General features: G+C 39.8%; 1 protein-coding gene across 4 annotated transcripts in view; it reads left to right on the top strand.

Moving 5' to 3' along the window:
• The window catches only part of SPOCK3 (SPARC (osteonectin), cwcv and kazal like domains proteoglycan 3), a 252,226-nt gene that overhangs the window by 168,275 nt on the left and 57,178 nt on the right, over nucleotides 1-26,773 (top strand). For 3 of the 4 annotated variants that reach the window (XM_069493234.1, XM_069493230.1, XM_069493229.1), the window contains one exon: nucleotides 20,683-20,806. The exons of the other annotated variant lie outside the window; for it this stretch is intronic. In XM_069493234.1, the coding sequence (XP_069349335.1) occupies nucleotides 20,683-20,806 (124 nt within the window). The remainder of the gene's footprint in view (nucleotides 1-20,682; nucleotides 20,807-26,773) is intronic. 4 annotated transcript variants of the gene reach the window in all.

Genomic DNA, 26,773 nt, shown 5'->3' with positions numbered 1-26,773 from the left:
TCAATAGGTTATAAATTTTTCAACATAGGGTTACAGAAGTTCTTTTTAATACTTTTTATCATCTTGAGAGCTATTGATGTGAAAATCATTGTTTTTCCTCCCCTCTGAGAGTGTTAAAAAGTGGGTGATGTTCTTTTGATTTGTCAGTTCTTCCTTCTGATGTGCTGTCAAAACAGGGAGCTAACTTGAGGCTGCTGCGCTGAGGCTGCCAGAGCGCTGTTTGCGTGTCATCATCTCTCATTGTGACACTGCTGAGCGATGGCGGCCAGATGGTGCATTTAAGTTCCTTATTGAAGATTTTCATCTGATTCATTATTGTGATTTGTGGTTTTGTGCAGAAGCACTCAATCATGCTTCCGTGCCGAGCCCTTCTGGGGCTGCTGAAGGCTTTCTGTTTCGCTGAGTCATTTGTGCCATCAATCTGCTAGTTCGGAAAAATTGCTGTATTATCAGTGTGTGTTTGCCCAGGAAGTGAGGGGCCACAGAGGCTGGATCTACAGCCGTGACTTGCAGTGGGCCGACGGGCCCCTTTCCTGTGCCGTCACTGTCCTGTAACCTGGGTTAGCACAATGCTGGTGTCCTACCCATCGTAATTCCCTCTCGCACCAAGTCAAGACCAGTGGGAATCGCCGGTTTTCTTGCAAAATGAAAGTAAATTGTACCTTGTGCCTTGCTTGTATTCCTTTATTCTAAAGATACTGGCCCTTAACATTTTGGAATGTTTCTTCAGTAGTACGTACCTGCTACTAGTAATTTCACACGAAAATTCTGCTGCTGCCATTATCGAAAATTGCTCTAATATTTGAGGTCAGTTTTAAGATGAAGCTACCGACGTCTTGTGTGTTTCAGGAAAATACCTACCTACAAAATACATTACTTTATTGCATTATTGGAGTATTAGCTGAATTACAGGAGTTATATTCTTAAGCATTTCATGTTTTGGTTTATGTCATTTTTCAGATTCAAATCCAATACTTAGTTTTGAGGAATTAAAAGGTATTCTTAAAAAATTAAGATGAAAAATTTATCGTCACTGAATACTTTAAGATATCTGTCATTATTAATTGAGGAGAAAAGGGAAACCTGACGCTGTGTTTTGTGCTAATTGGGAGAAATAGGGACACATTAAACACAGAAATGAATGTAAGTACAAGGTGTCAGGCAATCCCCAAATCCGGTTAAAGATTTTTTTCTCCTTTTTCTCACATTTGCCTTCTAAAGTAGTCAATCACTTTCAAAAGGAAATCTCTTATTAATAGTCACACACCCCCAACATGCCACTGAGGCAAAGAGACCCAGAGGGCAAAATAAAAGTCCATGTTAGTAAAATTGTTGACATGTTGGTGAAAAATCTGGAGATGCTACATCATGCCCACGTGTGTTGTATTAGAAAGCTGGACCTTTCTCCCTTCTCAATGTGATGTCTTGCAGACACTTCTAGAACTTTCTCCTTAATTGTGTAACTTACACATTGAAATTAGAGGCCAGAAAATGCCTGTGCTCACGATGTGTTTCAAGGCGTCGTTTTTAATTTGCACAAGGCAAAATGATAAGGAAGACATTTTGAGCCCTCAACACCTTTTTGAAGAAGCCCTAATGCATTTTAGTGGGCTAAAGAATTGTCCGTTTTTCTGGAAAACTTGAGAGAATTGCAAAGTTAATTATGCGTTACAAGAACATGCATTTTTATTACTAAAAATTTGAAATACCTAAAATATAAACAGACCAGTTAGAGGTGATATTATAGCGATTTCGGAGCAATGTAAGAGCCATGCAATAGTGCATCTCCACACACCGACACTCGACCTTTCGCTATTGTTGCCACGTCTCTGTTTTTCTTTGTCTCTCTCTTTCTGTCCCTCTCCCCATCCCTTTCTCTCTCCCTGTAGGGTTTTTTTGTAGTGGAAGCTCTGCTGGCAAGGAATTTTGTGTTCTTTTTCTGAAATGTCTTTATTCTGCCTTCAATTTTAAAAGTTAATTTTGCAGAATATTTCTGGTTCGACATTTTTTTTTCTTTTGAGCATTTTAAATATGTCATTCCATTGTCTTCATGCCTCCATTGTTTCTGATGACAACTTAGTCATTATTTCTGTCATCATTCTCCTTTATGGAATGTGTAATTTTTCTCTGGACTTTGACTGGACTTCTTGGATCTGTAAGTTGTGTATTTCACCAGTTTTGGAAAATGTTTGCCACGATTAACTCAAACATCTTTTTCTGCCAATTTTTTAAATGGACTTTATTTTTTAAAGCAGTTTGTATTCACAGCAATATTAGCAGAAGGTACTGAGATTACTCGCACACCGGCCGTCCCCACAAATGTACAGCCTCCTCTTGTCGACACCCCACCCCAGAGGGGGTCTTTGTCCCAACTGATGAACCTACGCTGACACGTCACAATCCCAAATCCTCAGTTTACATGAGGGTTCTCCCTGGTGCTGTGCGCTCCGTGGGCTTTGGACACGTGTGCCAGGACATGTATCATACCGCACGGTGTCACTGCCCTGGGGTCCTCTGCGCTCCACCCGTCCACCCCTCCTTCTCTCGTCCCCGGGCAACCACCCATCTCTCCACTGTCTCCACAGTTCTGCCATTTGCAGCGCGTCAAACGGCTGGAATGACACGATGTGTGGCTCGTTCACATTAGCTTCTGTCACTGTCATGCATTTGAGTCCCCTGCCTGCCTCTGCGTGGCGTCACGGCTCATTTCCTTCGGGGACTGAACGATAGTCCGTCGGGATGTATCTCGGTTTACCTGTCCATGCCGTCCATCATTTCTGCCCAGGTGTTTCCTTTGAAGCGGCAGAGTCACTTCATTCATTATTGGACATACGTCCTCCAAATGCCAAGTCTGAACAGTCGCCGTTTCCTGTTGGTCATTATTTCATTAAAAATTGTTACTCTATGACAAACACTGGCTAGTTCCGTTTGTGACTCCATCACACAGTGTCCCCCTGGTGACAACCATTTGGTTTCATTCTGCAGTGGAAGGTTTGCTGATGCATCTTCCAGCGTCACCACACAGATGGAAGCATACTCAAGGGCTGGGGATAATAGAATTAATGTATTTTCCTACTTTCTCAAAAACATTCTGAAGTGACACTGCTATTTTATGCACAGTTCCCCAGCAGTGAAGAATAAAATGGCCACTATGGTGGTTTGTTGTCACCGCCTTACTTTGTACTAAAGAACTGGAAATTTCATTCACTTTGCTTTGGCAACATCACTGAAAATTTTAACACATTGAAAAAATGTGAACACATTATTATTAAATTATTTAAGAATTTTGACCTTGCTGAACCCCTGGAAGGGTCTTGGAAATCTCCAGGAATTTACGGATCACACTTCTAGAATATTGTCAAAGTGCTAAATTAGCCCTGATGCCGAAGCCTGGCTCATTTACAGTGTCAGCTGAACGCAACTACCCCATGCCAATTTAGGACGTGCCTCCTCCGTGCAGTTCAGACTCTGTCTCCTGTAGGTATCGGGCTGGGCTCATCCACGTTGCCCCACGGGAGCAGGAGCAACAGGAACTAATAAACAGGCCACTGCTCTGTGCTGCTCTGTGTGTCAGGGGTGATTAAGTCCTTTGTCTTTGATCTGGGAGTCTTTTGCCTGTATCCACGGAATAGAAACAGGCTAATTTGTCAGCATACAAGTTTGGTAAAAGTGCATACTATTCATAGGACTTAATAATGCATAGAAAGAAAGGGAAAATGTGAGCCATATAATAAAAAGTTAGGCCTTGACTCCTCCTTACCTTAACTATTCCGTAGTGTTGTATTTCCAGCAAACAACCTTGAGGTATGAGATGATATTGCCCTCAACAAAGAGCAGGCTTGCTTCCACTTACTATGAAAGTAATAAGACCCCAAACTCAACGTTCCTCTCTTGCACTGAGCCACTTCGTGAGCTGGTGTCCTACGGTGCCCACGGAACTTAGGGACGTGGAGAACCGCACACATACGAAGCTCTGGCGATTGCCTTTGCTGTCGGTGGTAAAGTCCCAGTTAACTAACCCAGGGATCACATGTCCTCTGCCAGCATCCGTGAAAGAGTGACAGGCTCGCTTGTCTGGGTAAAATCCCAGACCTCGCACAGCTCTCAACAAGGCCATGTTTATCACTGCAAAGGTTTTTGCTTTTACCCTGAGTGACAAGAATAATCATTAGAGAGTTTGAACACAGGGTTACTGTGAGGAGTTAAAGGATCACTCTTTCAGCTGTGTAGACTGAAACAAGACTGCCATAAGACAGGTGTGAAACAGAAAGCCATACGTTGGGAGCAGCTCCACCAAGGCAGGCAAGACACCATGGGGTCTGAGCAAAGCTGCGTGGGTGGCGGTGACGAGGTGGGCTGCATTCCAGCACGTCTGGCGGCGGAACTCACAGAATTTGCTGACGGGTTACGTGTGGTGTAGGATGAAGTAAAAGAACTGGAAATACGTAAGGTAAATATCCCTTAGTTGATTTACATTTTTACAGATTTTACTTGTCAATTAATAGATTATTTGATTTAATGATGCAACATTAGGTGGGCAATCACACATCAGGTGGGCCTCACATCAGGTGGGCGTCACAGGAGGGCATCACACATCAGGTGGGCATCACACATCAGGTGGGCCTCACATCGGGTGGGCATCACACATCAGGTGGGCATCAGGCATCAGCAGATGGGCAGAAGACAGAGCAAGAGCCCTGGCTCCAAGCTCAGAACTCAGGTTGCCGGGGTAGCTGACGTGTGCACCACAGGCTGAGAGAGAGCTGGGACCTGCACGGGTCCTGCAGTCGCTTGCGATGGGCCTCCCTGACCCAGCTCTGGTCCTTGGCCACGCGGTGCTTTTTCAAAAAACGCCAAAAAACAAAACCCCCCAAAATGAGAGTGATCATTTCCCCTATTACCTTAACTACGTGACATTAATAAAGTACACAGAAGGTGACAAAGTGCTATGGAGAATCACCAGTGACAGGCAAAGGCAGAGTGGGTGGGGAAAGACTCCAGCTTTAAATAAGGCGATTATGAAAGTCCAAATTGGGAAGGTAATAGTTAAGTAGAAAATTATTTATTTTGCTTAATTTCTTTGTCCTCTACTGGAAAATAAAATCTTCAATAGCTGAGATTTCTGTTGTGTTTACTGCTGTATGCCCATAACGGAGAATTGCATTCCTCCCCCAGATGTGTAGGAAGGACACTTGCCTGCGCATGGAGGGGACAGCAGAGACGGGCCACCTCTCCTGCCTCCAACAGAAGCCAGTGGAGGTGCTGGGGATGGGAGGAGAGTGACAAGTTTAAAAAATGTTACGTATATCTTTGATAATGTCTTATATTCAATCACAACCAGTTGCAAAGAGATTAATTTTATTTATAAAAGTTAACAAGCATCCAGTTGATGCTTTAGGCGTAGTATTAATTATTTTTTAATGATTTGAGAATGTGTGAAGTGTTGTGTATTCATTGCAAATATGATTTGCTCATTTGACATTGTTTACCTGGCCCCTGTTAAGTTAATGAAGCAAAAAATAGAGAAGGGAATAGGCAGTGATCAAGGAATATGTGAATAAGTTAGAGAATAGAGCCTATGACTTTTTTCCAACTAATTAACGCTTATGAGAGAACTGAGAAAAATGAGCTAACTGGGGAAGTGAGTGAAAAGACTAAATTGCCAAGGACTATGGAGGAGTAAGCAAGAAAAACGGAATTGGAAAAAATGTAAAATGCCATCTTCATTTAACAATAGAACCGTACTTTTTAGACCTTTTAGAGCTGTGTCTGAGATATTATTTATTAATGAGCAATAATGCTATTACAAAGACAATAAGAGTGTTTTATGTGCACTGTATATAATATATGCCAAAAGAATAAAGGAAATAGTCATGATAAGAAAGTAAACATAGAATTTAATTAAGGGAGTAGGCATAAAAACACTAACATTTTTCGATTTTCCCTCTATGGTCATTTTCAAAATGAATCACAATAAAAGCATATTAGACTAATAATTGAAACATTTAGTCTAATGAGATTTAATGACTTTTGGAACTCCTTCATAATGTTACTCAGAGTGCAAACCTTATAAAGCACATATAAATTTTTATTTTTCTGATTATGAACGTAGTGTTACCCATTGTGAAAATATCAAGCAATACAGAAATATTTGATGTGAGAAGTGAAATCCCTCGATGACTCAAGGATTACTCTTCTAACAATTCTGCTTATATTAATTCAGAACTTTTATACTTTAACATCAAAGTGAGGCTCGGTGCGGGCTAATACGGCGAATGCAAAGATAGAACAAGCCGAGGAGAGCTGCGGACCCTCGCAGGTGGTGGGCATCACTCATCACAGTGAAAGGCCACAGGGCGGGGCATAAATTTCTATGAGACATAGAAGAGGGAGAAATAACTTCAGGTGGGGAGCGTCGTAAACAATTCACAGAACATAAAGCACTTGGAATTTACCCTGAGGGATGGATGTACGTGTCTGCTGTCTCAGAATATTCATTGCCCCAGAACATAGAACAATCCATCGCAGCAGCCCTGGCAGAGTCCGACAGTGGAGGACACAGCCACTCAAGCAAGGCCGCGGAAGGAGCAGAACTCACCTGGCAGGTCAGCCCCTCCCTGAGGATGACACTTTCGTCTGGAACTGCAGAGACAACAGAGGTCCTGCCCAGTTCAGTCAGCTCAGTTAAATCACGCTGGGACCAGACGGGGACACACTGCGCTTGTGTCCAGAGTAGGGTGAACACCGGTGATGGAGGGACGTGTGAGAATATTGACGTGTAAGGGACGGCAGGAGGAAAACAACTGCAGTGAAAGGCACAGGAGTGACTGGGTTTTAGGAAACCCGACCTGGTGGATCTTTTAGAGGAACGTGAACCGCATAGCTGGAGGAAGGTGGAGATGGCGCTGCAGACAGACCCAGGGCCGGGCGGGGCACGCGTCTCATGTCAGGTAACTAGATCCCACGAAAGCTGGAGAACTGGGACGGGCATGGCTAGGATCAGTCCAAAGGGTGGATACTCTGGCAGTTGTAGGTTTAGAGTTTTACATTTGCTGAAATGAATATATCCGTAACATAAAAAAATTTGATAAAAATGGAAAGATGGGCAAATGATACAATCATACAATAAAAGAAATAGTAATAGCCAAAAGGAGAAGAAAAAAATTTAAAAAATTCACCCTTGGTCAAGTAAAAGTAATCTAATTGCATTCGTACCCATGAAATTCACAAAATTTTAAAACATCATTATTTTAAATAAAAAAACTTTTTTTTTTTTTTTTTTTTTTGAGACAGAGTCTCACTTTGTTGCCCAGGCTAGAGTGAGTGCCCTGGCGTCTGCCTAGCTCACAGCAACCTCAAACTCCTGAGCTCAAGCGATCCTCCTGTCTCAGCCTCCCGAGTAGTTGGGACTACAGGCATGCACCACCATGCCCGGCTAATTTTTTCTATATATATATTTTTAGCTGTCCATATAATTTCTTTCTATTTTTAGTAGAGATGGGGTCTCGCTCTTGCTCAGGCTGGTCTCGAACTCCTGAGCTCAAACGATCCGCCCACCTCGGCCTCCCAGAGTGCTAGGATTACAGGCGTGAGCCACCGCGCCCGGCCAAAAAAACTTTTAAATATGTGAATCTCACCCATGAAATTTAAAAAAAAAACTGCAAAATTTTTAAACATGGTTTCCTAGAAAACATTTGCACCCATAGAAATGTACAAAAATTCTATACACAGGGTCTACATGAGAATGTGCAGAATTGGCCACTCTCAAAATTTGAATATTAAAGTATTAACTGAAGAAAACTTTTGCAGGATAACTTAGCAGGAATCATAAAAATAAAACATGGGTCCTTCACTTGACCTGCTCAGCTTGTCTCTGGACAGTGGAGATATATAAACTTGGTCATCAAGGGCAGAGAAACTGAGATGCCATTTCCTTTTGAGAGAGAAAATTGGAAAAATATGCAGATATAAGGAGTTCTGATGGCATTCAAGTTCCTGGCTCAATTTTATTCCTGGTGCCTGAATAAATTATTCTCTTGGAGTTCTGTGAGATATTCCACAATCCTTATAAAAGAAAAATCTTCCCCAAACCTTTCAAAAGGTAGTTCCAGGGTGTTTCTATACTGGTAATTCCAAAAAAAAAAAGTTAAAAATAAAAAAAAATAAATAAAACACCCCACAAGTACTTTAACAAGTATGCTATGATTGTTTAAAAACAATTAAAATAAGCCCTGGAGGAAGAAAGACTGTTCAACGTCATCTGCTTCACTTATAAGCTCCTCCGAACCTGAGCATCTCCAACAGAGAACGGGGAGTCACGACGCATCCCGCTCCGCACACCCCGTGAGCATCGCGAGAGTGCACGCTCCTAGCACTTCACTGGGGCCACTGTCATTACTACTACACAACTGCTATGAGCAATATAGGCCTTCCATTGTGAAATGTCTCATGTCCATCTGGTTTGTATCTCAATCATACAACTGCTCTTCAGCTTTACATTAATATGTAAGAGCTGTTTGCTGCCCAACTGTATTTTGTATGTACTAGTGAATTAACATCACACACCCCTGTGACCATGGGATCTCTCCTGGTTTTACTATTAGATGGAAAAGTTCATATCTTCTATATGAAGCCCAGCATAAATTTCAGCAAGACTTTCATTATTTTGCATTCTTGTAACATACACTCTGGTATCTAACTTTAAAACATATTAATTTAGCAGCATGCATTTGGAAATGTTAAGGTAGACCAGCAGGCCTCAGCACAGGGGGCGATGACCATTAGTTAGGCTGCTCTGAAAGTCTTTGCTTTAACGATATCATTCATTCTTCACCTGTCTGGCATCTCCTGCAGCTTCATACTACTAACATTTTTTATGGTCTAAAATTCTGTCATGTTATCAGTAAACTTCCCTGCAGATTCTCCTGTTCTTTAGAAAGAGTTGTATGTGTACATTGCTAATATTATCAATAGGAACTTCCTCACCAACTTGACTAATAAATAAAATAAAATCTATATTTATTTTGTTACTGATTCAAGAGCTGATACGCCACAGTGTTGAGTCTGATGTTTCCAACCTCAGCTGTCTACCCTTAAACTTTCAAAGAACATTGCAATTTCACTCAAGCAAAAGGGTCACTAAGGCCATGAGGTGAAGACACTGAAGAGTCAGATTATTCCACCACTGTTACTGCTTCTATCATTGTTACAGGATTTAGTCTTAAAAACAGCCCAGGACAATTACGTGGCCCCTGCAGACTCCAGATCCAGATCTCTGAACAGGCATCGGTGGGCCACACTCTTGTGCATCTAGCATCGGGCTCAAACTAACTGTCATGTCGACAAAATTTACCATCTCTTAACTCCATTCTGTGTCCCAGAACAGACTGGCAGAGCAGAACCTCCATGTTACCAACCCAGTGATAGTAAGGAAATAAAGCATACCAAGGATATCGAAAGGGAGCTTGAAAGAAATAAAGAATTAAAGTCTTTCCAACTTTCCTCTTTCACCCTAGAAAATTGCAAGCAACAGGATCTAGTCAACGTTCTCTGTTTACTAATAATAAAACTAAAAGCAGCAACCACAATCAAAACAAAACAGCAGGTCTGCAGGGCACAGTGCCCAAGCATGCTGCTGAGGGCAACTGCGGGGCAGGGCATGCACCCTGAGTACTGCACCCTGCATGGGCCAGCATGAGTCTGCAGCATGCAGTCTGCCCAGATCCAAAGGCAGTGGCTGTGTTGGCTCTCGCCCTGGTCAGGGCCTCCCAGCCAGTGGCAGTGGTGGCAGCAGCCCAGCAGCCCAGACAGTGGGCGGTGGGTGCCGAGAGCTACAGGCACGTGCTCCACCTGGATTGCTCAGGAAGAGCGGTTGAGTGGGACTGCCCAGACCACAACAGAGGGCACCGAGCCATGGCCTCCCGCTCTGCCCAGATTCCCCAGTGATGGCAGCTGGGGGCACATCACCTGCCCACAGCTGCACGGGCACCAGGACCCCCTGCTCTCCCCTGACACAGAGACAAGGTGGCTACAGCAGTCACAGATATGATCCCTGGGCAGAAGTAGTGTTCTGAGGTTGGGATCTTACAACAGCACCAGCCGTGGTGCCTGCCCAGGGCTTGCAAGCCAGCAGTAGCTTCTCTCTGGAGCATCACAGCTGCACGGGCTGCGGTCAGCCTCTGTGTCAGCCCAGAGTCTGCTGTGGTGGATGGACCCCCGCTGCTCTGGCTGCAGCATCCTCAGGGCACGCATGGAGCACGGGACTTTCTCCTCTGTCCCTTTGGTTCGGTGCCCTTCCTAACTACCTCGGTCCTGCCGAGCAGCTCTTCCCACTTCCGCCTTCTTTGCTTCACTCCCATCTCCTCTCCGCGGATTCAAAGTGTGTCCACTCCGACCACTGATCCGAAGATGGCTATCTCTTCATCGTGTTGTGCAGGCTGCTTTTAGTCCACCAGCTAGGCTTCCACATCTCAGATATTTCTCTTGAAAATATTTTCTCCCAGTCTATAGCTTGTCTTCTCATTATTCTCTTGACAGCATCTTTCACACAGCAGACATTTGTAGTTTTAATGAAATACAGGTTATCAGTTCTTTTCATGGATGTGCCTTTGATATTGTACCTATAAAATCATTGCCAAACCCAAGGTCATCAATCCTTCACCGGCACCACATTGTCGATATTACTGTAGCTTTGTAGTATATTTTGACATCTGGTAGTGTCAATCCTCCAACTTTGTTCTCTCTTTGAATATTTTGTTGATTATTCTGGGTCTTTGTCTCTTCAATTCAATTAAACTTTAGAATAAGTTCATCAATGTCTACAAAATAACTTGCTGGGATTTTGACTGGGATTTCACTGAATGCCTAGATCAAATTGGAAAGAACTCATATCTTGACAATATTGAGTCTTCGTGTCCATGAACATAGCATATGTCTCCATTAATTTAGCTCTTCTTTGATTTCTTTGACCAAAATTTTCTGTTTATCTCATATAGATCTTGCACACGTTTTGGTATATTTATGCTGAAGTATTTCATTTTGGTGGATGCTTACATATATAGTACCATATTTTAAATTTCAAATTCCACTTGCTCATATCAGGCATATAGGATAATGATTGACTTTTGTATGTTAACCCTGTATCCTACAACCTTGCTATAATTGCTTATTAGTTCTAGAAGTTTCTTTGTTGATTCTTTTGGATTTTCTACATGGAAAATTATGTTTTCAGTGAACAAGGACACTTATGTTATCAGTTTCTTTCTTCTCAACCTATTTACCTTTATTTTTTTCTCTCATCTTAGTGTATTAGGTAGGAATTCCAGTACAATGTTGAAAAGAAGTGATGACACGGTAACATTTACTTTTATTTTAATAAAAGATTAGACATAATAAAAACAATTGAACATCATTATTGGGATAAGTGGGTCTTTAACAGAAGTTTGTATATTTATTCTGTAGCATATAAGTCTCAAGAAGAATGTAACCTGAGAATGTAACTTAGTTCCTTGGCATATATTTCTTTATATTTATATTTCTTGCTTATCTCCTTTTATATTGATTTTGGAAATATTTTTTAAAAGTTCTGTTCAACCCAAATAGAAAAAAAATGGATAATGGACAAAAATATAAATTAATAATAGGAGGAAAGATGATAAAAATTATCTTTAAAAGATATTTGATTTCATTGATAATCACAACAATGTGTGATACAATGCTATACTATTTTCACTGATAAATTAACAAATCTTTTAAAAAATCTAATTGTATAAGATCATTTACCATTCAAATGCTGATGGTAAAACTTTTTCATTAAAATTTGTAATATCTAAATATAGATTAGAAATAAATGTGAGAGTGTGGAGAGAATTTTAGTTCGCTGTCAAAAATTATTTCATGCCATAAGAACCTCTGCCTTTGGAATTTTGTGATCTGTTGGCCACAAGTGCTTTGGAGGCTATAGAGTTACTTCAAGACATGCACATATTGCATACAAGGTAGGCATTATTTGCATCATTTTTCAAAAATATTATGTGTAGCAAAGTAAAAGGTCACTTTTTATCATTATATAATATCTTAATGAGTAAAAGTAAAAGTAGAACACCTATCAAATCAAATGGAAGTCCAGGGTGCTTTTTCTTTGTAATTTATGAGTTATTTTTACTACTCAAGGTTGTAAAGTGCTACCATTGGGGAAATTCTCTGGCATTATGCTGCGTTACATCTGCACACAGTTAGACCCACATTGTCTACCTGACCTCTATTAGATTTTCTGTCATAACTTGCAATTATGAAATATATATGTGGGTATTTCTTTAGGGAACTTTCTGCCACTGCCATTGAACACCTCACAGCTCTTTTTGGGAATTTAAGCACTGTAAATCTTGAAATGAAATCACTGCATTTTTCCTTTTTATACCTGATGAAAATGTTGACTTGAGAGAGAGACTCCCTCTGTTGTTTTTCTATGTTCAAAAATATGACTATTGTTCCTTTAAGTGTGTCCCCATATTACAGAGAATGATTGCAGAGTTTGGGTTAAGAGTTTATTAGTTACTAACTTGCTAAACTAGAACCTAGGGATACTCTTGTCCACAATGACTGCAGCGTCCATACCTGTGCCCGTGTCTCTGGATCCCCACAGAGGGAGAGGGCAGGCTTCGTAGGGAAGGGTGGGAGCTGAAGTCCCTTCTGCCACAGCTGGGTTGCAGGGGATAGAGGTGGCATTTCTACATTCCGTCAAAGATAGAAGCTTAAAAACTAAGTTCAAAGAGTCATCAGAGAGAACAGATCTCAAACTTCCCCACAAAATTATTTCAAATGGGATCTGGATAGCATAACCTAAAGGAAATCCCAAAAGTGGCCATTTTCTGTTAAAAGATGTGTAATTTTCCTCGTATCTTCAAGAAAGCGGAAGTTCCATAGGTTTACCGTATGTGCTCTGTGGCTCTGCGTATGCTGACACATTCCTAAGAACCTACCGGGTTCACGTAGCTATTGAATGTGAAACTCAATGAATAATTCATACGCTGCATTTTAATTTCTTCTCATGTTCTATATTTAGTAAAGCTTTACCGTTTATTCAACATCTGCGTTTCATCCCAGTCTAAGAGTTTGTAAAATTTAGTTTCACCAAAGGGATTATTATGTCATAATTTATTTTCTTGTGATGAGTATGCTATTCACACAATAATCCTCCTATAAAAATTCTCTGAGCTTTGAAGAAATCTGTCTAATAATCATTCACTCAAGTAGTTGTATAAATTTATGTATGTAAGTTCAAGAAGAAAAAGGTTATTTTATTTTTCAGTGGGACATAGATATCTCTGCATACTCTTTTAAAGTGAGTTATGAAATGAAATGAAATAACTGGAACATAAGTTTAATGCCTTCACGTGGTTCCCGTTAAGAAGAATGGATGTCAGAATTCTTTCACCTTTCACCTTAGGAAATTCACAAGCACAATGTTGACTTCAAGGTATATTTTGGTCAGAATTATATTTTTCCTTTTTTAATTTCTTCACACTTTCAAATTCAATATTGAGGTTCTATGCTTGGAAATTTGGGAAGCTCACAATTTTTTTAAAAAGTATAAATTTACTTGGAATGATTAAATTAATATCTGACTTGAAACCAAGAATATTAGAAATTATTTTCTACTATTTCATTTTTTGACTCTGTTAAGATGCATTTTAGATATTAATACGTCTAGATTGCTTCAGATATTTGTATTATGTATGGTAATGTTATGTTGTAACATATTTACCCCCAAATTTCAGTAGTAGGGCTCAACAAAAAACAATTTTCTTATACACATGTTAAACCAGTAAGTGTGTTCCTAGGGGCAGGGGAGGGGTCTCCCTCCTCGCAGATTTGGGGACAGGCTCCCTCTATGTTGTAGCCGTACTATTTCCTAGAGGAGGATCACAAAACTAGGGCTGTGGACAAAATCCTGTTGATAGTCTATTTCTGTAGGGCCTGAGAGCTAAGAATCGTTTCTCGCTTTCAAGTGGTTGGGTAAATAATAAGGAAGAGCAATATATGAAGTCCAGTTCCAGTGTCCACATGATGTGCTTGTTACGCAGCTGCGGTGACTCCTTTGTGTACTGTCGGTTCCGTAACCGCTCAAAGAGTTTCTTCTCTACACGTGCCACAGGGATGCATAGTCATGCGTATCCACTGAGGTTTCAGGGTCAAGATTACCATTAAATTGTCTTTAATCTGCTGTTGGGAAGTGAATAAAATAATCCTAAATAATCCAAACATTAGTTGTATCAAATCAATGTTAAAACAACAACAACAAACTTCTAAGAGGAAACACAAACTAGAGATTAGAACACATGTGATTGTTTGATGTAAACTCTGTAACAGAGTTGCCCTGGGTTAGTTTACCCACTTGCACTTCCCTTCAGCAGGGGAAGGCTGGGACTACCTCCTTGGAGAGCGTTTTCCAGGTCAGTTTAATTTAGCCACGGGGCCTCCCCTTGGGACCAACTAACCTTACTCAGTTTAGTAATTGCACTGGCCAGCCATTCATTCAGCAAACATAATAAATCATCAGCCGTCTTCCCACCCCTCGCAGGCTGTGGGGGGAGCTGGGAGACGGGGGGTGCTCTCAGTGTACAGCACACTTACTGCCTCCAGTCGGTCAGGGAAAAGCCGTCAGTAGAGCAAGAGAGACCGTGGTAAGTATTTTCCAGAGGGAAATTAGCATGAACTTCTAGATTAAGTGGAATTTACTATTCTAAAAAGTCATGTGAGAAACCAAAAAAATGCAGTAAATTAACCGTGTTCTTAAAGGATTAAAGGATTAAAAGGAGGAAGCCTATATAAATCACTCTTCCACTCACGGTTGCAAAGAGCCAAGTCTTTAATTTCCTGAGTGCTTGCTTCCTAAGTGAGTAATGGAGAGCACACTAGAAATTCTAACACAGAAGGCTGGAAGTGTCCTTGATAGACTGAACCCCCTGCAGGTAATTACATAAAATGCTTTCTCATGTTCCTTTACGTGATGGCATAAAATAAATTTCAGGAAAAATGTCTCTTGTTGGAATTGAGAGGCAAGTTTATTATTTTTATTCTGTTCTAATTGAATGGCTTTTAAAATGGCAAGCTAATGAATTTTACCAAGAACTTAAATCATTTATAAAAAGTTTATTCAATGAGGAAAAATAATGCTATAGAATTTCTACTTTTTGAGTAGACATAAAGCTAAGATAAAAAAGTGGAAATCATCCATAGTGCTTCCTTCCTTACATCCTTCCTTCTTTTACTTACTAATTTAATGACATTTATTCAGTACTTGCTGTGTGTCAGGCTCAAGGAAAGATATTGGGGAGAGAACCGTGGACTGGGACTAAACAGTGCCCAGACGTTGTGGAGAGGGCGGAGGGCACGTCAGACTGGAGAGGCCGGTCGGCCGAGTTCAGAAGCAGGATAAGCTGGGCATGAGCAAGGCCTGTGGATGGCACTTCCGGAAACAGATTCCTTTGGCCTCTCCTGGCTCCTCCCGTGCCAGCCCCGCGAGCCGTGAAGCCTTTGCCTCCCCTGTCCGTGACCTAGGCCAGTCCTCCCACTGCTCCCTTTCACCCTTGCCCCGGGGCCCACGAGTGCCACATGCAGAGGACCACAGAGAAGCAAACGGCCCGTCTTTGGCCTCTGTTCTTCCAATAAAGTTGGACATCAGATGAGACATGTTGATACGACTGCTATTTTTATTTTTTAACCCATAAAATGGGTACTATTGTTTTCCATTCTCCATAGCTGTGACACTCGTATAGGCTCCCTGAAAATCAGTAAAGTGAAGAAGTAAAAACAGTGCTTCAGTTTGGTGAGGAAGGAGATGGATTTGAGCACATTTTGTTGGACAGCCTGCAGTGGTTTCTGCGGAGAGAAGAACAGGTCTGGCCGTGGCTCATGGTTAGGACAAAGGGCACACTTGCAGCGGAGGACAGTCTTGTGGCTGCTGATGGACAGTGTCTGAGTCCCAAGGTACTGCTCCGGACCGTAATTCTTCCTTCAGATGTGTAGGAGTTGAGTAGAGTGGGCAGAGGGCAAAATACACTCTCTCTGTGAATTTATGCACAGGGCTGATTAAGGCCTCTCTCCAAACTAGGGACAGTGAAGCTCCTTCACTGTCAGAAATTTATAATCTTTCTTTCCCAAGTATCCTCTTTGTAGTGAGCTAGATGACGACCCCGAAGACAAGTCCACACCTAGTTCCTAGAATCTGTGAACACCATGTGGCATCCGGGCAAATGTTACCTTAGTGGCAAGGACTGTGGGCAAGGACCGTCAGAGGAGGACTGTGTCCTGGGTTACCACGGTGAGCCTGGAACGCAGTCACACGTGTACTCACCAGAGAGAAGCGGAGGGAGTTTTGACGTAAAGAGGAGAAGGTGACACAGACGGAGCAGAGAGAGATGCTGCCACATGCCAGGGACAGGGACACCAGCAGCAGACGGAGCCGGGAGAGGCAGGAGCAGATTGTCACCCGGAGCATCTGGGGCTGCACGGCTTTGACGTCTCATTTCAGCCCAGTGACACTGATTTCAGAATTTTGACCTCTGTAACTGTGAGAGGTTAAACGTCTGTTGTTTAGGCCAGCAGGTTTTTGGTGTGTTATCACAGCAAACGTGGGGAACGGACATATTCTCCAATCTCAGACACCCTATTTCTCGGGGTAGGGCCTAGCCAAAGGAGACTCAGGCACGTGGTTGGGCAGACTGCACAGAGTTGGAATGTCTGGTGTGGTGGCTCCAGAGGACGCTGTGATTAAATCCAGTTTGTACGCAGTCCCATGCTGTGCTTAGATGACATCTGTCACTGCCCAGCTGCTTTCTGCTTGCACGTGAATGGAGAGGCTCAGCAGAGGTTAGGGACATTTTTAAGCTGCAGAAGGTGGCCTTCACTTTGAGTGGCTCCATCATCCCTCAACCTTCAGAACTGGGAGAAACAGCACAAGCAAGGAAGGAGTAGGTGTTAGGCACAGGCCTGTCTCCTCCTGGTTTAGCAGATGTCGTGCAAACAAGAAAGAGACCCTGTATTAGGGAAATCTGAATACAAGGTGGGGTCAAAGGGTGATGGTTAGAATTCGTGAGTAATATTGAGGGGTGTGATTACAAAGGGCGTATGTGGGACCAAAATGGTGCCATGGGTGTAAGGTGACAAGATAGTCCCTAGGTAGTCGCTATCACTTCCCAGACCATAGGAAAACCCTACGTCAAGCTGTTCTTATCTTTGTGTCTACAAATAAAATCTGAACTCCATGAGTTCCTCTGTCCCTCTGATGCTCCTAGATTTTAAGATGGTTTCTGAACATACTGTAGGGTACATTCATGAGTAAAAAAACGAACAGTATCTAGAAGATGCCTAAGTACCATTTGTGTGTTAGAGGATGAGAAGTTATTGGGAAAGCTAGACTGGGAGTTTTAACAGTGCCTAATTCAGTTCCTAGAACTTGGTAAGTACTTGTAACTGTAAGTAACAATATATTATAAATAACAATAATAAAACTTTTTTGAAAGTCTTTTTGGAGAGTATTTTACATATGGTACAAGTTACTGAGCTAATGTTTTCTGGGGAACAGATCCTTGTCTAGGAGTCTGGCCCTGCTTTGGATTACACTATAAAGAGTCAACACACGCTTGAAAGTATGCTCTTTCAGGGAACAAATAGTCTGATGGGGGAAAAGTGCGATGGGATAAAAAAATGTAGCTTTGTATTTTTATTAATTAGTTGTTGGCTTGAAAAATACCGTCAGAGCCAATGCATAGTGAAGGTTTTATACTCTTAAGCCCTTGTTTCATCCTATAAATCAGACTCAAGCAAAATAGGGAAGCTTCTTTCTTATTTATCTAGTTTTCTTCTTCCAACAAAGCAGTAAGCAAGGAGGAAGCCAACAGGAATGACTTACATAAGACAATGTATGGAGGAAAAGTTATGTTTGTTTCCCTGAACTTTGGATGGCCTTTAATGACTGTTTTCTTGAATAAAATGCAGAATTTAATTGTTAAGTGGTTCTGCTCATGCTGTCAGGCCTATTTTTTTTGAATAACAGCTAGAAATATTTGCGTCTGTTAAGATAATCAAACAAAAATCAAAAGGATTTTCATCATCAAGACATATTTTGATGTATAAAGTACATTTTGAATGTTCAAACAGGATATTTTCTCATGTCTTTTGAGAAATGCTGCACTGTTAGTCATTTTCTTTTAGGTAAAATATTTCTCTTTTTGAGCAGCGTATTTGTCACTGTTATTTTTAAAATGTAAATGTATACATTTATTATGTACCCATAATAATTAAAAATAAAAAATTAAAATAGATAAACAATAAAATAAAATAAAATTGAGACTCAAAAAAAAAAAATTTTAGGCCCAAATTTTCTAAACCATTTTGCATTTTGCTTAATATAAAGTATGTTTTTTAAAAACTGTCCTATGATGACAAAGGGTTAAGTGCTTTCATTTGGATTTATTAGGTATAGTAAAAAATGCATGATTCACTGTTCTCTCTCTATATGGTATGAAGAGCATGTATTAAAACATGAATTCTGGCTAATTTATATTCATCTAATATTCTGTTTATTTAAATTAAGTGTAGTTAAATGTTCTATCTGTTTAGGAAACTGTGTAGCTTGGCATCAGCCCCGAGTTGCAGTGGAGACGCAGATGTGCATGACGCTACCAGGAGGGTCATGTTTCGCTTCAGGAAATCCTGACCAGCATCAAAAAACGCTATTTTTATTAGTATACTTTAGGGACCCAAAAAGGTTTATTTAGTGTTCAGCAAGGTTCAATTTGAAGGAAATAAGCATGACTAAACTTGTTTTACCTCAAAACAAACTTATTTTACAAGCACGATATAATTTTACTTTTTAAGAGCTCGTTTCAATTTCAGGGGTTTTAATAAATCTTCAAATTGTTTAAAGATTTAATTTCTAGATTTATTTACTCAGAATTAAATGTGGAAGGTTTTCTAATAAGTCATAAAAATTTATATTCATTAAAGAAATTCATTTACATAAAAATTTTTAGATGCCATATTTCATTAGGATTTTTAAGGTCTTGTATGTTAGAAAACAGGAGCCAGGTGAAGAGAAAAGGAGACAGAGCTGTGTGCACAGATAGACATGAGCAAAAGGAATGTGCACATCATACTTCTCACTACAGTTCTAGTCTGTTCTAATAAAATATTTTTCATGGATTAGAAGCCAAACTTGGTAATACTTTCTCCAAATGTATCTGAAGAACAAATAATTTTGCATAATTTTTTGTCTTGTTTTAATTACACAAAGTGAAAGTACAGAACAAGTAGAATGTTCTAATTTTTTAAATTTCTTTCTGCTGCATTTCTGTAATTTATACATCTTGAAGTGGTGTAGAATAATCTTCCAGATATTTCAGTCATTCTTTTTACTTCCCCTCAGGTTCTTATGCCAATTATTTAATCAGGAAAAACTCCATGGTTTTTTTTTCTCATTGTATTTGTTATGAGATGAACTCTGTAGCAAGGCCAGTTTTTAATGTGGTCTTTTGGCAGAATGTACAACACTGAAATAAAGAGAAAATGTTTGGAACTAAGAAAGTCTTCATTAAAATCTTTCTGAGAGAGAGGGGATAATAGCTGTCTAATGCCCATCCAAAACTTGAAACACATAATTTGAACTTCTTCCCCTAGAATGAAAGTCCTTACAATGCTTGTTAATAGTCTTTTGGGACCACTGGTTTTGTGTTTTTGTTGTTCAGGAAGAGAATATAAAAAGCTAAAAGGAAACAAATGTTTCTAGCAACATATCTATTCTCATTCTGACAGAGACATCAAATCACTCTCTCCATCAACAATTCTAGTGAATGAAAGTTGATTTACTAGAGGACTTCTAAATATTAAATGTTTTTGTATAAATTCCTTACTGCTTTTTTCCTTGTTTTTAAGCCCTTTTCCCATATCTCTGTGAATTGTTCACACAAATAGAGAAATAAAGCAGTTTAATCAAAGTTGGGAAACAATGCTAAGTGTAGGTAGCAAAAGAGAATGCGTTTTCCCAAGTTATTCTATATCAAAGCCAAATGGATCTATTTTGAGACACTTCTACAAAATAAAAGGGAATTTTCTCTCGCTAAGCCTAGTAATTTGCCTCGCTAAATACTGGTAGATGCTGGAAAATTGTCATTCTTTATTGTTGTTTTCTCTAAAAGTAAGCTGCTCTTATTTTCAGACACCCCGTCGTGAATTCGGTGTCTATTTTTGATACTGTTCCTAATGGAATAAGAGGTGACTCTTAGGAGACGCCAGATACCTAAATCCTTCACTGCCAAGCACGTGTTGTGCCTGTTTCTGGGGCTGTCGGACACACACTTCTCAACCGCGATTAAAACAGAAGGGTCCACATGATGAACTATAGCTACAGTCTATCTGTCACTAGCAGAATGTATTTAAGGAATTTATTCCTGTTTTATTAGAAGCAAACCTTGAGATAACGAAACAAAGGATTGTAATAAAGAACATTGTACGGATTAATGCCTTGAAGATGAGAATACAGTTTACCGACTGTATCTCCAGGAGTTGGAAAGACAGTGGGGAAAAGGAATGTGCTAATGTAAATGTGTATATATATATATATATATATTTTTTTTTTTGTAAATGTATATTTTTAAATAAGTGTGCTTATTTCTTCAACAGCATGAAGGAAGCAGGAGTCGGCCATAAGCAACGGAGGGGTCCCCTGTCCTCTGCCTGCAAGCAGTGCCCGGCCGTCTACACCAGCCCTGTCTGTGGCTCAGACGGCCACACCTACTCCTCCCAGGTAAAGACAATTGGAGACATTCAGTATGAAATAAGTCATATATACTTATTAGTAAATTATTAAACTATTAGCTATCTCATGTGGTCATCCAAATAATTTATTTAACTTTTAAGATAATATGAATAATCTCACTGGTTTGGAATATGATTCAATGCATATTTGTTTTTTCTGTATCAGTTTGAAATACAAAAGCTGTAAACACTCTGAGCCTTCAGATATTAAAGCCAACATTTCCTTTGTCACTACTGTGACAGGGGTCAGAAATGTCAGCGTGCTGTGTGATAGCATCAATAGTCATTATTGTAACAATAGCTGTTACTATCTGTCACTAGGGTTATTTTTTATCTCATATGTTATTTCCTATATTATCTCATTTAAGCCTCCAAAAAGCCCTTTTAACAGATGAGAAAACTGAGGCTCCGAAAGGTGTAGGAGCTTGGCAGATTTCGCATGTTTAGTTGACACTGAAGCCGCACTTTGCTGTCGTCTCTGACTCCATGCTGTTGCTTCCTCCTCTGCATGTTCTGCCTCCCAACTGGGTGTCACTTATTGTAAAATATTTAGAAATTTTTAAGGACTTTGCCTAAATAAGGCATTGATGACTTTTCTTTGATTATGTAATGGAAAAAACGTACAGGCTCACAGCCTCTTATCTGAAACCCTTGGGGCCAGATACATTTATGGATTTAGATTTTTTAAAAATAGGCTTTAGAGAAGTAAAATGGCACACTCTGAAGTGTCCCCCGTGGGAGCCTCCCTATAATCAAACATGCTGACGTCTCTCCGAGGAACACTTTGGATATTCTCATCGGCAAATGTACACAAGATCTATAAAATAACCTTGCCTAAGTTCATATCTGGTTTGTCTTACTGCAAAGTTAATCCCAAAGATTTTTTTAACTTTCTGAATGCTTTGGTTTTCTAGATGCCTGCTTGTAAACTGTACTTTGTCCGAGAAAATATTTTCCTATAACCTCCATTTGCATTTTATAATGACACATCTTGATGAAAGCATTCTAATAACAAGGCAGATAAAGTCAGTCATTAAATATACACACGCCACATACGAGGTGGGACAACTGTGTGTCCTTCGTGAAGCTGCTGTTCGTCCATCTGCTGAAGTTTTAAAGATACGTGTAGAACTGGAGTTACCGCGAGGACAGGAGGGAGCGTGTCAGGGTCTTCTCCACAGGGCCTTTGTCTTGGTGACTTTACTGTGGTCCAGGACCTCAGCTTTGCAAGTTAGAGAATTCATGTTGTCAGCACAAGGAAGAGAACTCTATCTCTTATTATCACACCCCACACAATGACATGTAAATCATTGTACTCTGTTATTGAGTTACAGTGAAGGATGCAGATGGTAATCTCAGACTGGTAGGTAGAGCTATGGGGGAAGCAAATTGCAACCCTAATTTTGTTAAATGAGCACTGATGGTTGAACACGCTGAGTCAGTGGTGGAGAGATTGGAATTTTGAATGGCGTCCAGCTAAGGTAGACTTATGTCTTTCTCTCCATTAGAAAAATATATGCAGGAAGGACTGATGCATTTGTGCCTAGGGTGTCATCGTCCCCAAAGAGTGCTAACTTGACGGTATCGACCACTGACTCTTTGGGACTCTTTTTTGGATGCTCCTAGCAGGTGATTCTTTCTTTCCCAATTTAATTTCATGGGACACCAAGTCACAATCATAAGTGATTTCTACCTGCTGAGACTATCTGGGAGGCCTTGTTTGATGATATTAGAGCTACTTAGCATTTCAGAAACACCGTGGTTGTATTCTTACCCACGACGAAACAACACACCAATCCTCGGCAGATTAGTTCACGCCTATTTCCATTTTCGTGTGATTTCCTCGCTGTTCTCCTTGTGTACCAGGGACACTGTAAAGGCATAGTTTATAAATTATATAATCTTACTAATATTGGTAACAAAGTCAATCTTCTAAATAATCCATATTTGACTTGTTATTTTAATATTTACTTGCATAAGTGTCACAAATGCTTTATTTGTAGAGAAAGACATAAAAAAATGTGTGGTCAAGCTTCAGGAAGAACCCGGAATCGTTCTCCAATACAGCAGCTGTGTTAGACCAGGGATGTTTTTCCCCTTTCTTATGTGCAATGTATATTACATTTGCCATGAGCACAAGTCAATAAATAATACTAATGTTTTAGAGCCGAGCAGGGCAGGGATAATATAAATCCCCTGAGGACAGCAGTGGATGGTACTGAACGCTTTTCTGTCGTAGTCAGTCATGCAGTGCTTGGCGATCAAACTAAACGATGGTGAATTCCTTAGGAGTGAGCAGTGTTTATAACACTGTGTGTGTGTGTGTGTGTGTGTGTGTGTGTTTCAAGGGAAGGCAAGTAGAAAGCTTATCCGTTTCATACCGGAGTTCCCAAATCTCGCCGCAGAGATGCTGCTTAAATTGATTGGAGACTGAGCCTCACAAATCTGAAGCTTCAAAGCTCTCCAGGTGGTTTTTACGTGTAGCCACGGCTGGGAACCACAGTGGCATCCTTCCAAATCGCTGCCTTTGAAGGCTTGAACACGAGGTGTGCGTTAGAGCAATGTCAGTATTAAAAGAGGAAGCGTTTATCTTTGTTGCAATTTGAGAAAATTCCATTTTAAGTTTCAACACTCTAGTGTTCTAATTTCCTGTCATTCGTTTTTTTCATATTTTCGGCCTATTATTTAATTCCAGTAACTATATGTACAGGTGAAAGGGAGATGATTTCTGACATCTAATCACTAGAAGTTTGATATGCTGTATCTGTTAGTACCTAGCATGTAGGTGTCCTACCTTCCTCTGGACACTTTGAGCTGACATAATTTTATTTTGGAAGATAGACTGTCAGAAACAGGTGTGCAACGTCACATTGCTATGACATGGGCCCTTTGCTTTGCTTCTGAGTTATTGCATTGCCTAAATCATTTTTCCTCAACTTCTATTATATTGAAAAAATTTAATTTCATGTTAATGATTTATAGTCATGATTTATGTTATACTAAGAAGTATACTGTACTTAAGAATCATGATTACCTTTGGAAGATGGCGTGCTGAAGTTAAGTGAGCACACTGTGTTTTTGAGGGTTGGTGCTCTAATCTCCATCATGTTCTGAGTGCCTGAGCCTGCTCCAGGAGGCGAGTATCCGCGGTGACGATGACAGCAGTCTCTGTCCGCGCCGCGCCTCTCTGGCGTCAGCCTCGGCACGGACACGCGCTTGTCTTCTTGGCCTGTTGCAGACGCCTGAGTCATGCACGTCGGTGGTTGCCTCTCTAAGAGTTTGGGACAGTTTCTGTGATACTAATTTCTAAATTTTCATGTTGATGTATTTTGAGACTATAACATTCTTTCATTTGATCAATGTTAAAATTGTCTTTTACAAAAATACAGTGATATTAAAGGGTTTATGTAACTTTATGAATTTCCTTAATTATTGTAACATATGTCCTTAGGAAAATGAAAAGTCGGTGCTTCTGTGTCTGTTCTGCAGACTTCTCTCCCAAACACTGATAGTCTGTATAAATGCTATGTCCAGACTGAAGGAATGAATGAGTGGATGGATTTAAGGCTGAATGAAGTCTTAGTTTCTTCCTGGTTTTTTGTTTGTTTGTTTGTTTCTTTCTTTCTTTTTTGCACAAGAAACACCACAGTGGGGACCTGAACCGAAGTGGACTGTGTGTGCTTGGAAAAGCATTAACTACAGCTGAGTATGAGGAATTACTTTCATTAGAGTCCAGATCATGTCTTTGATACTGATTGGGTAGGGCATTAAAGAGATGCAATACATTAGTCAATCCAGGATAGATTAAAACAGAGAATAAATGATACTTTTCAGTTGAATAAAAATTAGTATTGCTACAATAAGAAAAAGAATGTTATTGCTATTTCTACTGCTTACTATATACTTGTTCTATGTTAGAAGAACTATAAAGTAGCGCTTGGATCACATTTCATCCATATGTTTTTGGTCAATTATATAAGCTCTCTAAGCTTTGCTTGTAAAATTTATTGCAAAAAATATACCTCCTATTTTGATGATCAAAAGAGTAACTCAGTGCTTGATATATAACAGAGCCTCAATGAAAGTAGGCCATCGTCAGTGTGTATTTTGTTGTTTTAGTTTATTTACATTTTCTGGTTTCTCTGGATAATTAAAGTATTTGTCGCTGGTCGTTTGTTTATAGAAATATTCTTGTTTTATATGGATTACTTTAGTGAATGCCCAAGGGGAAAAATCCCTCAGGGAAATATGGAAGGGATCTTGGGAGTCTAGTCAAGCCTCACATTGTCTTTCAGCAGCCGCGGCCTACCCAGAGCTTCTCCAAGTGGGCGCTACTGACGTCTGGCCAGGTGATCCTTTGCTGGGGCACAGGCAGCCGTCCTGTGCATTGTGAGGTGTTTAGCGCATTTCTGGCCTCTAACGAGTAGCTGCTGGCAGCAAGCTCTCCACGCTCTACCCCTAGCTGTGACAACCAAAAATGTCTCTAGAGGTCCATGGGCAAGGGGAGGGGGCTTACCCCTAGCTGAGAACCTCTGGCCCAAGCCGCGTGCCATGGCCACAGTGACAGAATCATTTTGAAAAGTGGTAATAGTCCAGCCCAGTGTTTGCTGACCCAGATGGCTGGGGTCTCCTCTGCGTGCTGCATATCTCTCCTATGGTAGGATCATATTTTCCTCTTGGATCCTGTTACTAAACAGACGACTGTGAAACAGCTTTCTGTGATGCATGTCAGAATCGCTCTGCAGCCTGGCTTTTCACAGTAACTCGTAACTTAAGTGTTCTCAACACTCAGGGTGCTTAGAGAATCAGGAGTGCGTTAATCATGTCTTTCTCTACATTATTTGCATTTTTGGTAATTATAGACTAATAAGCATGCCCTTTATGTGATATTTTAGTTCACATATACCTTTATAAATATTTCAGCTTTGTGATAATTAAGAAAATTGGACATTATTAATTAGAAATGCAATCAGTGTGTATATGTAAAAAGTGTTTAAAACTAGCAGTTTTAATGCCCTGATATCCTTTGAGTAAAATTCTTCATGAAGTTTTTTTTCCAAAATCAGTCTTTAAGTAAATAAAACTAAATAGTTTTCTGATTACAGGAAGATAGATTCATATGATTATATACATGGAGTTTATTTGCAACGCATCTGATTCTGTTGCTTTTTATAGAAAAGCATAGAGAAAAAAGATGTTCAGTAGAATCATTCTGAAAGAGAAATTATTTCATTTATAAAGTAATATTTTGTAAAGCTATAATTTTATCATATCATGCAAATCCTAAAGACAGCTTTGAAATTTTTAGATTGTAATTTTGCCAAAGATAGCAAAAAGAAACATATGATGAAAACTTAATCAAATTTTTATAAAGATTATGTACTTTTCTTGCAAATTATTTTCTCAGTGCCTAACAATATAAAAATATGTATCATCAAGTTTTGAGAAGAAAATATGATTCTCATTTTTAATAAACTAATAGCTCTTATATTTTTGTTCATTCACATTTTTACCCAGACTTTAATATTCTTTATATTAAAAAAAAACTGCTAAAATAAACCACATTTACAAAGTAAATGAGTGCGGCATAACATATCTGTGAAGGGAGCTAACATATTTTCAAATGGTAAAATCCAATATTAGCTATAATTAATATTTATTTTTGGCTTTGTTCATATACCACTTACAGTTCTAGAACTTTTCTTAAATTATTTCATGAGTCAGAATTTTCCTATGAGCTGGTTCAGAGTTCTGAAATATTAACAGAAGTTACAATACAGAATATTAAATTTGAAGTCTCAAAGTTTCATATAATTCATTAGGTTTTTATCAAAGCACTCATAATTGCTTTAACTATTTCTACTTTTGATTAGATATTGGACTTTTAAATTATATTTAAAATCCACTGTGATTTTACATGACAAAATCATTTTTTTCAATTATTGAAACATTGAAT

The sequence above is a fragment of the Eulemur rufifrons genome, chromosome 18 (genome assembly GCF_041146395.1).
Source record: "Eulemur rufifrons isolate Redbay chromosome 18, OSU_ERuf_1, whole genome shotgun sequence".
Lineage (NCBI taxonomy): Eukaryota > Metazoa > Chordata > Mammalia > Primates > Lemuridae > Eulemur > Eulemur rufifrons.
The sequence above is the reverse complement of the archived record's forward strand: the minus strand, read 5'-3'. Positions and strand labels throughout refer to the sequence as shown.